The 13199-nt window shown below is 29.5% G+C and overlaps 1 protein-coding gene across 22 annotated transcripts in view; it reads right to left on the reverse strand.

The window, feature by feature from the left end:
• The window catches only part of LOC118205801 (uncharacterized), a 45120-nt gene that overhangs the window by 21338 nt on the left and 10583 nt on the right, over positions 1-13199 (reverse strand). For 7 of the 22 annotated variants that reach the window (XM_085825665.1, XM_085825674.1, XM_085825676.1 and 4 more), the window contains exons 4-8: positions 6241-6309; positions 6012-6131; positions 4868-4987; positions 2879-2998; positions 441-509 (exon numbers count right to left, since the gene is read on the reverse strand). In XM_085825665.1, the coding sequence (XP_085681791.1) occupies positions 441-509; positions 2879-2998; positions 4868-4987; positions 6012-6131; positions 6241-6309 (498 nt within the window). Of the gene's footprint in view, positions 1-440; positions 510-2878; positions 2999-4867; positions 4988-6011; positions 6132-6236; positions 6310-8676; positions 8797-9820; positions 9957-10050; positions 10120-12449; positions 12570-13199 lie in introns of those variants that run through there. The other 15 variants (XM_085825664.1, XM_085825670.1, XM_085825681.1 and 12 more) reach the window with 14 other exon arrangements.

A 13199-nucleotide genomic window follows, 5' to 3' on the forward strand; every position in this document is an offset into this window, starting at 1 on the left:
AAATTCTGGTGAGGTAAATTGTAAAGTTTTCCTTATTTTGCATAACAAATTTATTTTAAGGTGAGTACCTGTTCAACTTCCCCTCACATTCTCAAAATTTTACAGGAAAGATTACAAATATTACTTTCAAGCACGAAGTCCGTGCCTTTCTGTTATAATTTCTGTCATAATATTATAAATATAAAAGACAAAACAATATATTGAACTCACAGCAGTGGAATTTCCTAGACGATCTCTACGGTCTAGACGGTCTCTAGATGGTTTTTCAGGTTCTTGAAATTGACTTTCCTCCATACAACAGGTTTCTTTAGTTGTTCTGTTTTTGTTCTCCCTGAAAAAAATAAGTCTATTAATTTTATTATGAATTAAATTTAAAAATATTAAGAAAATTAGTCTAAATTAATCTATTATTAGACTTTCTTCTATTATGTTGCACTTACAGGTAAACTGGGGCATATGGTTGCTATTTGCAAAAGGCAACTTGTACCATAAATGTTGGGATTATACATCTGAAACCAAGAAAAATCACTCAATTATTTTTAATATTATTAATTAAATTACAAAAATAAAATTCATTAAAAATATTAAATATTAAGAAACTTAGTTCTATTTTTAATAGACTATTATTTTTTTCACTTTCTCCAAATTACATCTCCCCGTGCATTTTCAGCAGTTAAGCCTAATTTTACAAAAAAAAAAAAAAAAAAAAAAATCTTATAAAATCAGCATTTTGATATTATGACTTCAATTGTTGAAGTTGCGTATTTAATGTACTTGTTTTCAATGTGTAGTAATATAAAGAATATCACATTAATAGTAATAAATTAAACAGGAAAATTGCAAAAATCATAACTATACACACAGAAATAAATAATATAAACATGAAAAAAATTTACAAAAACGAAATTAAAAAAAAACTAAACAAGAATTACGTGCATGTAATTAAATTCCAGTTTAAAAATTCTGCCGTGTGTGAAATAATTCAAAACGAGGATTGACACCACAGCCCTACATTGCATATTTCGGACTCAAGAAACATTTGCTTTCGCTTTTCCATGGTTTTAGCACATACAACGCATCTTCTCCTACCTTTATTACCTCCTCCGTCGACGTAAATTTTCGGAAACCGTCTTTTTGGACAGAATTTTAAATTCTTAAGTAAGGTCTCTTAGCCATGGCTAACGGAATAAACTGAATATAACCGCAACACATATCACAAAACTTCAAAAGACACTCAGAAATATTTCATCCTCAAACACTGTGAAATACTATTAAGGAAGATCAAGTCGACAGCAGGAAAATGGAAGTTGTAATCAGTAAAATAAGATTGCAAATGTTGGACACGACTCAACTGTTGTACAGGTATATGAAAGCAGAAAATTTTGAATAAAAATTGTTTATATGAAAATTTTATAGAATATATATAAATTTTATGTCAGATAAAATTTTACCTTATTGAGATTCTTGTCACAAGTATTATATGGAGGTAAGTTTTGCAATATGGCAAATAGTATTAATTACTTCTATTACTATTGTAATGATGAGTATCATAATCTTAAGATTACGTTTAATAATTTTTTATGTTTAATTGTGTATTTTATGCAATTTTATTAATTATTTTATTTTCACCTACATAAATATCAAAAGATACTATTTTAAGTGTTAAGTTATCATGCCAAAAGTGATTTTATTGCTATATGATTGAAATTTATGTTCCAAAAGTAAAAATTAACTTTAAAGAGCTTTTTCTCAAAACGCTGTTTTTCAGACTTGCGCGCAGGATATCTATGAAACCGCATAAGATACAGCATTGAAATTTACAGCACAAATAAATATCAAGACAGTAATTAAAATAGACTCTAATTATAAAGATATGTTAAAAAATTTTCAGTAAAATTGTACGTAAAAAATTAACAAAAAATTATTTTTTAAAAATTAAAGCTCAATTTTGTTTTTAAAAGTTGAACTAATTAAAAGATTTTACTTCACATGAATAATTAGATCAATAGCTCTAATTTGGCATTAATTTTCTGCAGAATATGGCGAATTTAAGCAAGCTATCCTGTGCGCTCAATTGTTGGAGTCTTAGAAAAACAGTTTTTAAAATTATTAAACTTAATTTCAAATCCACTAGATATTTTTTTCCAGGCATATCAATGTCTCATCTAATAGCCCTGAAAAAATTATGAAACTAGGCACAACAGTTAGTTTTTTAAAAATTGTGTAGTATATGCTAAATATTTCGTATTTTCTCTCCGTTAAAGGTGTACTGACCCCTTGTTGTGCAGTTTTGTTGTATATAAATACAGGATGAAAGATGAGTTCATGAAGACTCATGTCGTGAAATAATGAAAGAGTTCATGAAGACTCACGTCTGGAGAAGAGTGCAGTTAGATTGCTAAGGCGTTGATTTTTGTAACGTCGCTAAGAACATAGATTAAAAAACACTGATTAGCATGAGGAAAAGAGATTGACAGAGTACGCCAAACTAAAGTCAAAATTAAAGTCTATTTAAATTTATTTCAAAATCTAGTACGAAGTTGGTTAAAAAGACTTATTTCAGTTTTCCCTCGGGAAGAGGACAATATTTGTTTAATTTAGCAAGAAGCTTCCAATTTTATATTTAGTAAAAAATTTACAATTTTGTGTTTAGCAAAGAATCTAAAAAAAGTTGCTTTTGCATTATGCAAGTAATTTAAAAATTTTGTATTAAGCAAGTAGCTTTAAATGTAAAGCAGTAAAGTTTAGCAAATAATCTTTGCAGATTTAGAACGATATGTAACAAATATTACTTTCAAGCACGAAGTCCGTGCCTTTCTGTTATAATTTCTGTCATAATATTATAAATATAAAAGACAAAACAATATATTGAACTTACAACAGCGGAATTTCCTAGACTATCTCTATGGTCTAGACGGTCTCTAGACTGTCTTTCAGGTCCTTGAATATTACTTTCCTCCATACAACAGGTTTCCTTAGTTCGTCTATTTTGTTCTCGCTGAAAAAAATAAGTCTATTAATTTTAAATGTAGGTCATAGAGACCGTGGTAGGAAAATGTTTGTATGATATCAAGAAAACAAACTCCGTTACTCAAAGTGTTAGAAATTTGTGTATGTAATTAATCTATGCTTATTTTCAGTGGAGTAAAGTAAGAAATTAATTATGTAAAAATGTTTGAATTCTTAAAACCTCGAGGGCTATCTGCCTAAGGGGAGGGATGCCTTCGTGGAGGACTTTCTAAGGGAAACTGGCTCATATACACGTTACACATGGGGAAAACCACGAAAATGCCCATGCAGCCAGCCCGTTCGCGGGATTCGAACCTTGGACCGAACTACCAGTGTTCAGCGACTTTACCGCTCGGCCGCTGGTCGACCCGGGATAAGATGACCTTACAAGATATGCTATCACAGTTTTAGCTGATGATTGCAAGCAAACACTCCTTGAGGCCTGCAACAAGTCATGGAATTCGGGTCTGATTCCTAAGAATTCGAAAGAAGCTATTGTTATTCCGTTTTTGAAACCTGGGAGAGACACTGCGCTGATTTCCAGCTACAGGCCAATTTCTTTAACGCAAATTCTTGCCAGAATAAGTAATGGAAAGGATGATTCTCAATAGATTACTTCTGAGGATCCAGCAAAGTAAAAGACTCTCAAACATGCATTACGGCTCTATTCCAAATAGAAGTTGCCTGGACCTGCTTAATAAATTGTTCAGTAGTATCCTGCACCACAGGAAGCAAAGGAAAGTTGTTCAGCTGGTGGCCCTAGATCTCAAAGCTGCATTTGATTCAGTTTGGCATGATGGCCTGCTCTATAAAATCATGTGATTCGGAGTTAAAGGAAATAGTAACCTGTGGATTGCCAATTTCTTAAACCAGAGAACTATTAGAGTAAAGTGGAGAGAGGTCCTTTCAAGAAGCTATGAACTTATCAGCGGCGTCCCTCATTTTGTCTCTTATTTTCTTCACAATTTTCATGCATGATATCTATGAAATTATCCTGGCTGATGTCGACTGCAAAGGGTGGAACTTTCTCTGGGCATTTCCCCAGAGAAAAGTAAATCGATTATTTTCGGTGGGACAAGGAATAGTGAAGAGAATCTTTTGAAGCTTGACGGTATTAGTATCCCTACGAAAGATCCCATTAAAATTCTGGGCATGTGGTTTGATAGTAAATTGAGCTGGAACGTCCATGTTAATAAAACAGTACCGAAACTGAAAAGAATGCTGAATGCTTTTAGTATATAGTATTAATAGAACAGTATTAATTACTTCTATTACTATTGTAATGATGAGTATCATAAAAATTAACTTTAAAGAGCTTTTTCTCAAAACGCTGTTCCTCAGACTTGCGCGCAAGATATCTATGAAACCGCATAAGATACAGCATTGAAATTTACAGCACAAATAAATATCAAGACAGTAATTAAAATAGACTCTTAATTATAAAGATACGTTAAAAAAATTTTCAGTAAAATTGTACGTAAAAAATTAACAAAAAATTATTTTTTAAAAATTAAAGCTCAATTTTATATTTAAAAGTTGAACTAATTAAAAGATTTTACTTCACATGAATAATTAGATCAATAGCTCTAATTCGGCGTTAATTTTCTGCAGATTATGACGAATTTATGCAAGTTATCCTGTGCGCTCAATTGTTGGAGTCTTAGAAAAATAGTTTTTAAAATTATTAAACTTAATTTCAAATCCACTAGATATTTTTTTCCAGGCATATCAATGTCTCATCTAATAGCCCTGAAAAATGTAACAAATATTACTTTCAAGCACGAAGTCCGTGCCTTTCTGTTATAATTTCTGTCATAATATTATAAATAAAAAAGACAAAACAATATATTGAACTTACAACAGTGGAATTTCCTAGACTATCTCTATGGTCTAGACGGTCTCTAGACTGTCTTTCAGGTCCTTGAATATTATTTTCCTCCATACAACAGGTTTCCTTAGTTCGTCTATTTTGTTCTCGCTGAAAAAAATAAGTCTATTAATTTTAAATGTAGGTCGTAGAGACTGTGGTAGGAAAATGTTTGTATGATATCAAGAAAACAAACTCCGTTACTCAAAGTGTTAGAAATTTGTGTATGTAATTAATCTATGCTTATTTTCAGTGGAGTAAAGTAAGAAATTAATTATGTAAAAATGTTTGAATTCTTAAATACTTAAAGTATTTTGTATGCTTGAAACTGTGCTTTGAATGAAAGTGTAGTCTATGTTACTTATGAAAAGTACTAAAAGAAAGTTAAGATAAATTGAGAATAAATGTAAAGTAAAATGTTAGGCTCTCCAGCCAACTCTAACTTAATTTTCACTAGCGTCAGCACCTCAGGCTGAGATTTAATTGTAGTGTGTCTGTCTAGGTCTAGTTGGTTTAATTCTAACAAGCAAATATGGGGTAGTCGGTAAGTGTTGTACTCGTTTTACACGAAGCACGCTCGCATTTTATGGTACACAATGCTGTAGAGGAAGGAGGAGTCTTAATGTGGATATAAAGATTGAATTGCGTAAATGTACGAAAGGTTGAACTGTTAAAAGAAAAAAAAAACATATTGAAAGTGTGGCAAGTGTTAGATATGCGTAAGCACATATTAAATTTTTCTCCTTCCAAGTTAGAACAAGAATTGCTGAAGAAGGAAGATATTGTAAATATGTACTACATTTGTTTATCTATAAAATTTTAAATTTAGTTAAAATGTAGATTAAGATTTTAAAGGTGAACTCGCATGTAAATTTAGAACTTAGCTATCTTATTCAGGCATTTAAAGCCTTGTTATGTGATAATTAAATTCTGGTGAGGGAAATTGTAAAGTTTTCCTTATTTTGCATAACAAATTTATTTTAAGGTGAGTACCTGTTCAGCTTCCCCTCACATTCTCAAAATTTTACAGGAAAGATTACAAATATTACTTTCAAGCACGAAGTCCATGCCTTTCTGTTATAATTTCTGTCATAATATTATAAATATAAAAGACAAAACAATATATTGAACTCACAGCAGTGGAATTTCCTAGACGATCTCTACGGTCTAGACGGTCTCTAGATGGTTTTTCAGGTTCTTGAAATTGACTTTCCTCCATACAACAGGTTTCTTTAGTTGTTCTGTTTTGTTCTCCCTGAAAAAAATAAGTCTATTAATTTTATTATGAATTAAATTTAAAAATATTAAGAAAATTAGTCTAAATTTATCTATTATTAGACTTTCTTCTATTATGTTGCACTTACAGGTAAACTGGGGCATATGGTTGCTATTTGCAAAAGGCAACTTGTACCATAAATGTTGGGATTATACATCTGAAACCAAGAAAAATCACTCAATTATTTTTAATATTATTAATTAAATTTAAAAAATAAAATTCATTAAAAATATTAAATATTAAGAAACTTAGTTCTATTTTTAATAGACTATTATTTTTTTCACTTTCTCCAAATTACATCTCCCCGTGCATTTTCAGCAGTTAAGCCTAATTTTACAAAAAAAAAAAAAAAAATCTTATAAAATCAGCATTTTGATATTATGACTTCAATTTTTGAAGTTGCGTATTTAATGTACTTGTTTTCAATGTGTAGTAATATAAAGAATATCACATTAATAGTAATAAATTAAACAGGAAAATTGCAAAAATCATAACTATACACACAGAAATAAATAATATAAACATGAAAAAAATTTACAAATACGAAATTAAAAAAAAACTAAACAAGAATTACGTGCATCTAATTAAATTCCAGTTTAAAAATTCTGCCGTGTGTGAAATAATTCAAAACGAGGATCGACACCACAGCCCTACATTGCATATTTCGGACTCAAGAAACATTTGCTTTCGCTTTTCCATGGTTTTAGCACATACAACGCATCTTCTCCTACCTTTATTACCTCCTCCGTCGATGTAAATTTTTGGAAACCGTCTTTTTGGACAGAATTTTAAATTCTTAAGTAAGGTCTCTTAGCCATGGCTAACGGAATAAACTGAATATAACCGCAACACATATCACAAAACTTCAAAAGACACTCAGAAATATTTCATCCTCAAACACTGTGAAATACTATTAAGGAAGATCAAGTCGACAGCAGGAAAATGGAAGTTGTAATCAGTAATATAAGATTGCAAATGTTGGACACGACTCAACTGTTGTACAGGTATATGAAAGCAGAAAATTTTGAATAAAAATTGTTTATATGAAAATTTTATAGAATATATATAAATTTTATGTCAGATAAAATTTTACCTTATTTGAGATTCTTGTCACAAGTATTATGTGGAGGTAAGTTTTGCAATATGGCAAATAGTATTAATTACTTCTATTACTATTGTAATGATGAGTATCATAATCTTAAGATTACGTTTAATAATTTTTTATGTTTAATTGTGTATTTTATGCAATTTTATTAATTATTTTATTTTCACCTACATAAATATCAAAAGATACTATTTTAAGTGTTAAGTTATCATGCCAAAAGTGATTTTATTGCTATATGATTGAAATTTATGTTTCAAAAGTAAAAATTAATTTTAAAGAGCTTTTTCTCAAAACGCTGTTTTTCAGACTTGCGCGCAGGATATCTATGAAACCGCATAAGATACAGCATTGTAATTTACAGCACAAATAAATATCAAGACAGTAATTAAAATAGACTCTAATTATAAAGATATGTTAAAAAATTTTCAGTAAAATTGTACGTAAAAAACTAACAAAAAAATTTTTTAAAAAAATTAAAGCTCAATTTTGTTTTTAAAAGTTGAAATAATTAAACAATTTTACTTCACATGAATAATTAGATCAATAGCTCTAATTTGGCGTTAATTTTCTGCAGAATATGGCGAATTTAAGCAAGTTATCCTGTGCGCTCAATTGTTGGAGTCTTAGAAAAACAGTTTTTAAAATTATTAAACTTAATTTCAAATCCACTAGATATTTTTTTCCAGGCATATCAATGTCTCATCTAATAGCCCTGAAAAAATTATGAAACTAGGCACAACAGTTAGTTTTTTAAAAATTGTGTAGTATATGCTAAATATTTCGTCTTTTCTCTCCGTTAAAGGTGTACTGACCCCTTGTTGTGCAGTTTTGTTGTATATAAATACAGGATGAAAGATGAGTTCATGAAGACTCATGTCGTGAAATAATGAAAGATGAGTTCATGAAGACTCACGTCTGGAGAAGAGTGCAGTTAGATTGCTAAGGCGTTGATTTTTGTAACGTCGCTAAGAACATAGATTAAAAAACACTGATTAGCATGAGAAAAAGAGATTGACAGAGTACGTCAAACTAAAGTCAAAATTAAAGTCTATTTAAATTTATTTCAAAATCTAGTACTAAGTTGGTTAAAAAGACTTATTTCAGTTTTCCCTCGGGAAGAGGACAATATTTGTTTAATTTAGCAAGAAGCTTCCAATTTTATATTTAGTAAAAAATTTACAATTTTGTGTTTAGCAAAGAATCTAAAAAAAGTTGCTTTTGCATTATGCAAGTAATTTTAAAATTTTGTATTAAGCAAGTAGCTTTAAATGTAAAGCAGTAAAGTTTAGCAAATAATCTTTGCAGATTTAGAACGATATGTAACAAATATTACTTTCAAGCACGAAGTCCATGCCTTTCTGTTATAATTTCTGTCATAATATTATAAATATAAAAGACAAAACAATATATTGAACTTACAACAGTGGAATTTGCTAGACTATCTCTATGGTCTAGACGGTCTCTAGACTATCTTTCAGGTCCTTGAATATTACTTTCCTCCATACAACAGGTTTCCTTAGTTTGTCTATTTTGTTCTCGCTGAAAAAAATAAGTCTATTAATTTTAAATGTAGGTCGTAGAGACTGTGGTAGGAAAATGTTTGTATGATATCAAGAAAACAAACTCCGTTACTCAAAGTGTTAGAAATTTGTGTATGTAATTAATCTATGCTTATTTTCAGTGGAGTAAAGTAAGAAATTAATTATGTAAAAATGTTTGAATTCTTAAATACTTAAAGTATTTTGTATGCTTGAAACTGTGCTTTGAATGAAAGTGTAGTCTATGTTACTTATGAAAAGTACTAAAAGAAAGTTAAGATAAATTGAGAATAAATGTAAAGTAAAATGTTAGGCTCTCCAGCCAACTCTAACTTAATTTTCACTAGCGTCAGCACCTCAGGCTGAGATTTAATTGTAGTGTGTCTGTCTAGGTCTAGTTGGTTTAATTCTAACAAGCAAATATGGGGTAGTCGGTAAGTGTTGTACTCGTTTTACATGAAGCACGCTCGCATTTTATGGTACACAATGCTGTAGAGGAAGGAGGAGTCTTAATGTGGATATAAAGATTGAATTGAGTAAATGTACGAAAGGTTGAACTGTTAAAAGAAAAAAAAAACATATTGAAAGTGTGGCAAGTGTTAGATATGCGTAAGCACATATTAAATTTTTCTCCTTCCAAGTTAGAACAAGAATTGCTGAAGAAGGAAGATATTGTAAATATGTGCTACATTTGTTTATCTATAAAATTTTAAATTTAGTTAAAATGTAGATTAAGATTTTAAAGGTGAACTCGCATGTAAATTTAGAACTTAGCTATCTTATTCAGGCATTTAAAGCCTTGTTATGCGATAATTAAATTCTGGTGAGGGAAATTGTAAAGTTTTCCTTATTTTGCATAACAAATTTATTTTAAGGTGAGTACCTGTTCAACTTCCCCTCACATTCTCAAAATTTTACAGGAAAGATTACAAATATTACTTTCAAGCACAAAGTCCGTGCCTTTCTGTTATAATTTCTGTCATAATATTATAAATATAAAAGACAAAACAATATATTGAACTCACAGCAGTGGAATTTCCTAGACGATCTCTACGGTCTAGACGGTCTCTAGATGGTTTTTCAGGTTCTTGAAATTGACTTTCCTCCATACAACAGGTTTCTTTAGTTGTTCTGTTTTCGTTCTCCCTCAAAAAAATAAGTCTATTAATTTTATTATGAATTAAATTTAAAAATATTAAGAAAATTAGTCTAAATTAATCTATTATTAGACTTTCTTCTATTATGTTGCACTTACAGGTAAACTGGGGCATATGGTTGCTATTTGCAAAAGGCAACTTGTACCATAAATGTTGGGATTATACATCTGAAACCAAGAAAAATCACTCAATTATTTTTAATATTATTAATTAAATTAAAAAAATAAAATTCATTAAAAATATTAAATATTAAGAAACTTAGTTCTATTTTTAATAGACTATTATTTTTTTCACTTTCTCCAAATTACATCTCCCCGTGCATTTTCAGCAGTTAAGCCTAATTTTACAAAAAAAAAAAAAAAAAAAAATTATAAAATCAGCATTTTGATATTATGACTTCAATTTTTGAAGTTGCGTATTTAATGTACTTGTTTTCAATGTGTAGTAATATAAAGAATATCACATTAATAGTAATAAATTAAACAGGAAAATTGCAAAAATCATAACTATACACACAGAAATAAATAATATAAACATGAAAATAATTTACAAATATGAAATTAAAAAAAAACTAAACAAGAATTACGTGCATGTAATTAAATTCCAGTTTAAAAATTCTGCCGTGTGTGAAATAATTCAAAACGAGGATCGACACCACAGCCCTACATTGCATATTTCGGACTCAAGAAACATTTGCTTTCGCTTTTCCATGGTTTTAGCACATACAACGCATCTTCTCCTACCTTTATTACCGCCTCCGTCGGCGTAAATTTTCGGAAACCGTCTTTTTGGACAGAATTTTAAATTCTTAAGTAAGGTCTCTTAGCCATGGCTAACGGAATAAACTGAATATAACCGCAACACATATCACAAAACTTCAAAAGACACTCAGAAATATTTCATCCTCAAACACTGTGAAATACTATTAAGGAAGATCAAGTCGACAGCAGGAAAATGGAAGTTGTAATCAGTAAAATAAGATTGCAAATGTTGGACACGACTCAACTGTTGTACAGGTATATGAAAGCAGAAAATTTTGAATAAAAATTGTTTATATGAAAATTTTATAGAATATATATAAATTTTATGTCAGATAAAATTTTACCTTATTGAGATTCTTGTCACAAGTATTATGTGGAGGTAAGTTTTGCAATATGGCAAATAGTATTAATTACTTCTATTACTATTGTAATGATGAGTATCATAATCTTAAGATTACGTTTAATAATTTTTTATGTTTAATTGTGTATTTTATGCAATTTTATTAATTATTTTATTTTCACCTACATAAATATCAAAAGATACTATTTTAAGTGTTAAGTTATCATGCCAAAAGTGATTTTATTGCTATATGATTGAAATTTATGTTCCAAAAGTAAAAATTAACTTTAAAGAGCTTTTTCTCAAAACGCTGTTTTTCAGACTTGCGCGCAGGATATCTATGAAACCGCATAAGATACAGCATTGAAATTTACAGCACAAATAAATATCAAGACAGTAATTAAAATAGACTCTAATTATAAAGATATGTTAAAAAATTTTCAGTAAAATTGTACATAAAAAATTAACAAAAAATTATTTTTTAAAAATTAAAGCTCAATTTTGTTTTTAAAAGTTGAACTAATTAAAAGATTTTACTTCACATGAATAATTAGATCAATAGCTCTAATTTGGCGTTAATTTTCTGCAGAATATGGCGAATTTAAGCAAGCTATCCTGTGCGCTCAATTGTTGGAGTCTTAGAAAAACAGTTTTTAAAATTATTAAACTTAATTTCAAATCCACTAGATATTTTTTTCCAGGCATATCAATGTCTCATCTAATAGCCCTGAAAAAATTATGAAACTAGGCACAACAGTTAGTTTTTTAAAAATTGTGTAGTATATGCTAAATATTTCGTATTTTCTCTCCGTTAAAGGTGTACTGACCCCTTGTTGTGCAGTTTTGTTGTATATAAATACAGGATGAAAGATGAGTTCATGAAGACTCACGTCTGGAGAAGAGTGCAGTTAGATTGCTAAGGCGTTGATTTTTGTAACGTCGCTAAGAACATAGATTAAAAAACACTGATTAGCATGAGGAAAAGAGATTGACAGAGTACGCCAAACTAAAGTCAAAATTAAAGTCTATTTAAATTTATTTCAAAATCTAGTACGAAGTTGGTTAAAAAGACTTATTTCAGTTTTCCCTCGGGAAGAGGACAATATTTGTTTAATTTAGCAAGAAGCTTCCAATTTTATATTTAGTAAAAAATTTACAATTTTGTGTTTAGCAAAGAATCTAAAAAAAGTTGCTTTTGCATTATGCAAGTAATTTTAAAATTTTGTATTAAGCAAGTAGCTTTAAATGTAAAGCAGTAAAGTTTAGCAAATAATCTTTGCAGATTTAGAACGATATGTAACAAATATTACTTTCAAGCACGAAGTCCATGCCTTTCTGTTATAATTTCTGTCATAATATTATAAATATAAAAGACAAAACAATATATTGAACTTACAACAGTGGAATTTGCTAGACTATCTCTATGGTCTAGACGGTCTCTAGACTATCTTTCAGGTCCTTGAATATTACTTTCCTCCATACAACAGGTTTCCTTAGTTTGTCTATTTTGTTCTCGCTGAAAAAAATAAGTCTATTAATTTTAAATGTAGGTCGTAGAGACTGTGGTAGGAAAATGTTTGTATGATATCAAGAAAACAAACTCCGTTACTCAAAGTGTTAGAAATTTGTGTATGTAATTAATCTATGCTTATTTTCAGTGGAGTAAAGTAAGAAATTAATTATGTAAAAATGTTTGAATTCTTAAATACTTAAAGTATTTTGTATGCTTGAAACTGTGCTTTGAATGAAAGTGTAGTCTATGTTACTTATGAAAAGTACTAAAAGAAAGTTAAGATAAATTGAGAATAAATGTAAAGTAAAATGTTAGGCTCTCCAGCCAACTCTAACTTAATTTTCACTAGCGTCAGCACCTCAGGCTGAGATTTAATTGTAGTGTGTCTGTCTAGGTCTAGTTGGTTTAATTCTAACAAGCAAATATGGGGTAGTCGGTAAGTGTTGTACTCGTTTTACATGAAGCACGCTCGCATTTTATGGTACACAATGCTGTAGAGGAAGGAGGAGTCTTAATGTGGATATAAAGATTGAATTGAGTAAATGTACGAAAGGTTGAACTGTTAAAAGAAAAAAAAAACATATTGAAAGTGTGGCAAGTGTTAGATATGCGTAAGCACATATTAAATTTTTC

The sequence above is a fragment of the Stegodyphus dumicola genome, chromosome 10 (genome assembly GCF_044657685.1).
Source record: "Stegodyphus dumicola isolate Sdum_Otavi_A_Nest chromosome 10, ASM4465768v1".
Taxonomy (NCBI): Eukaryota; Metazoa; Arthropoda; class Arachnida; order Araneae; family Eresidae; genus Stegodyphus; species Stegodyphus dumicola.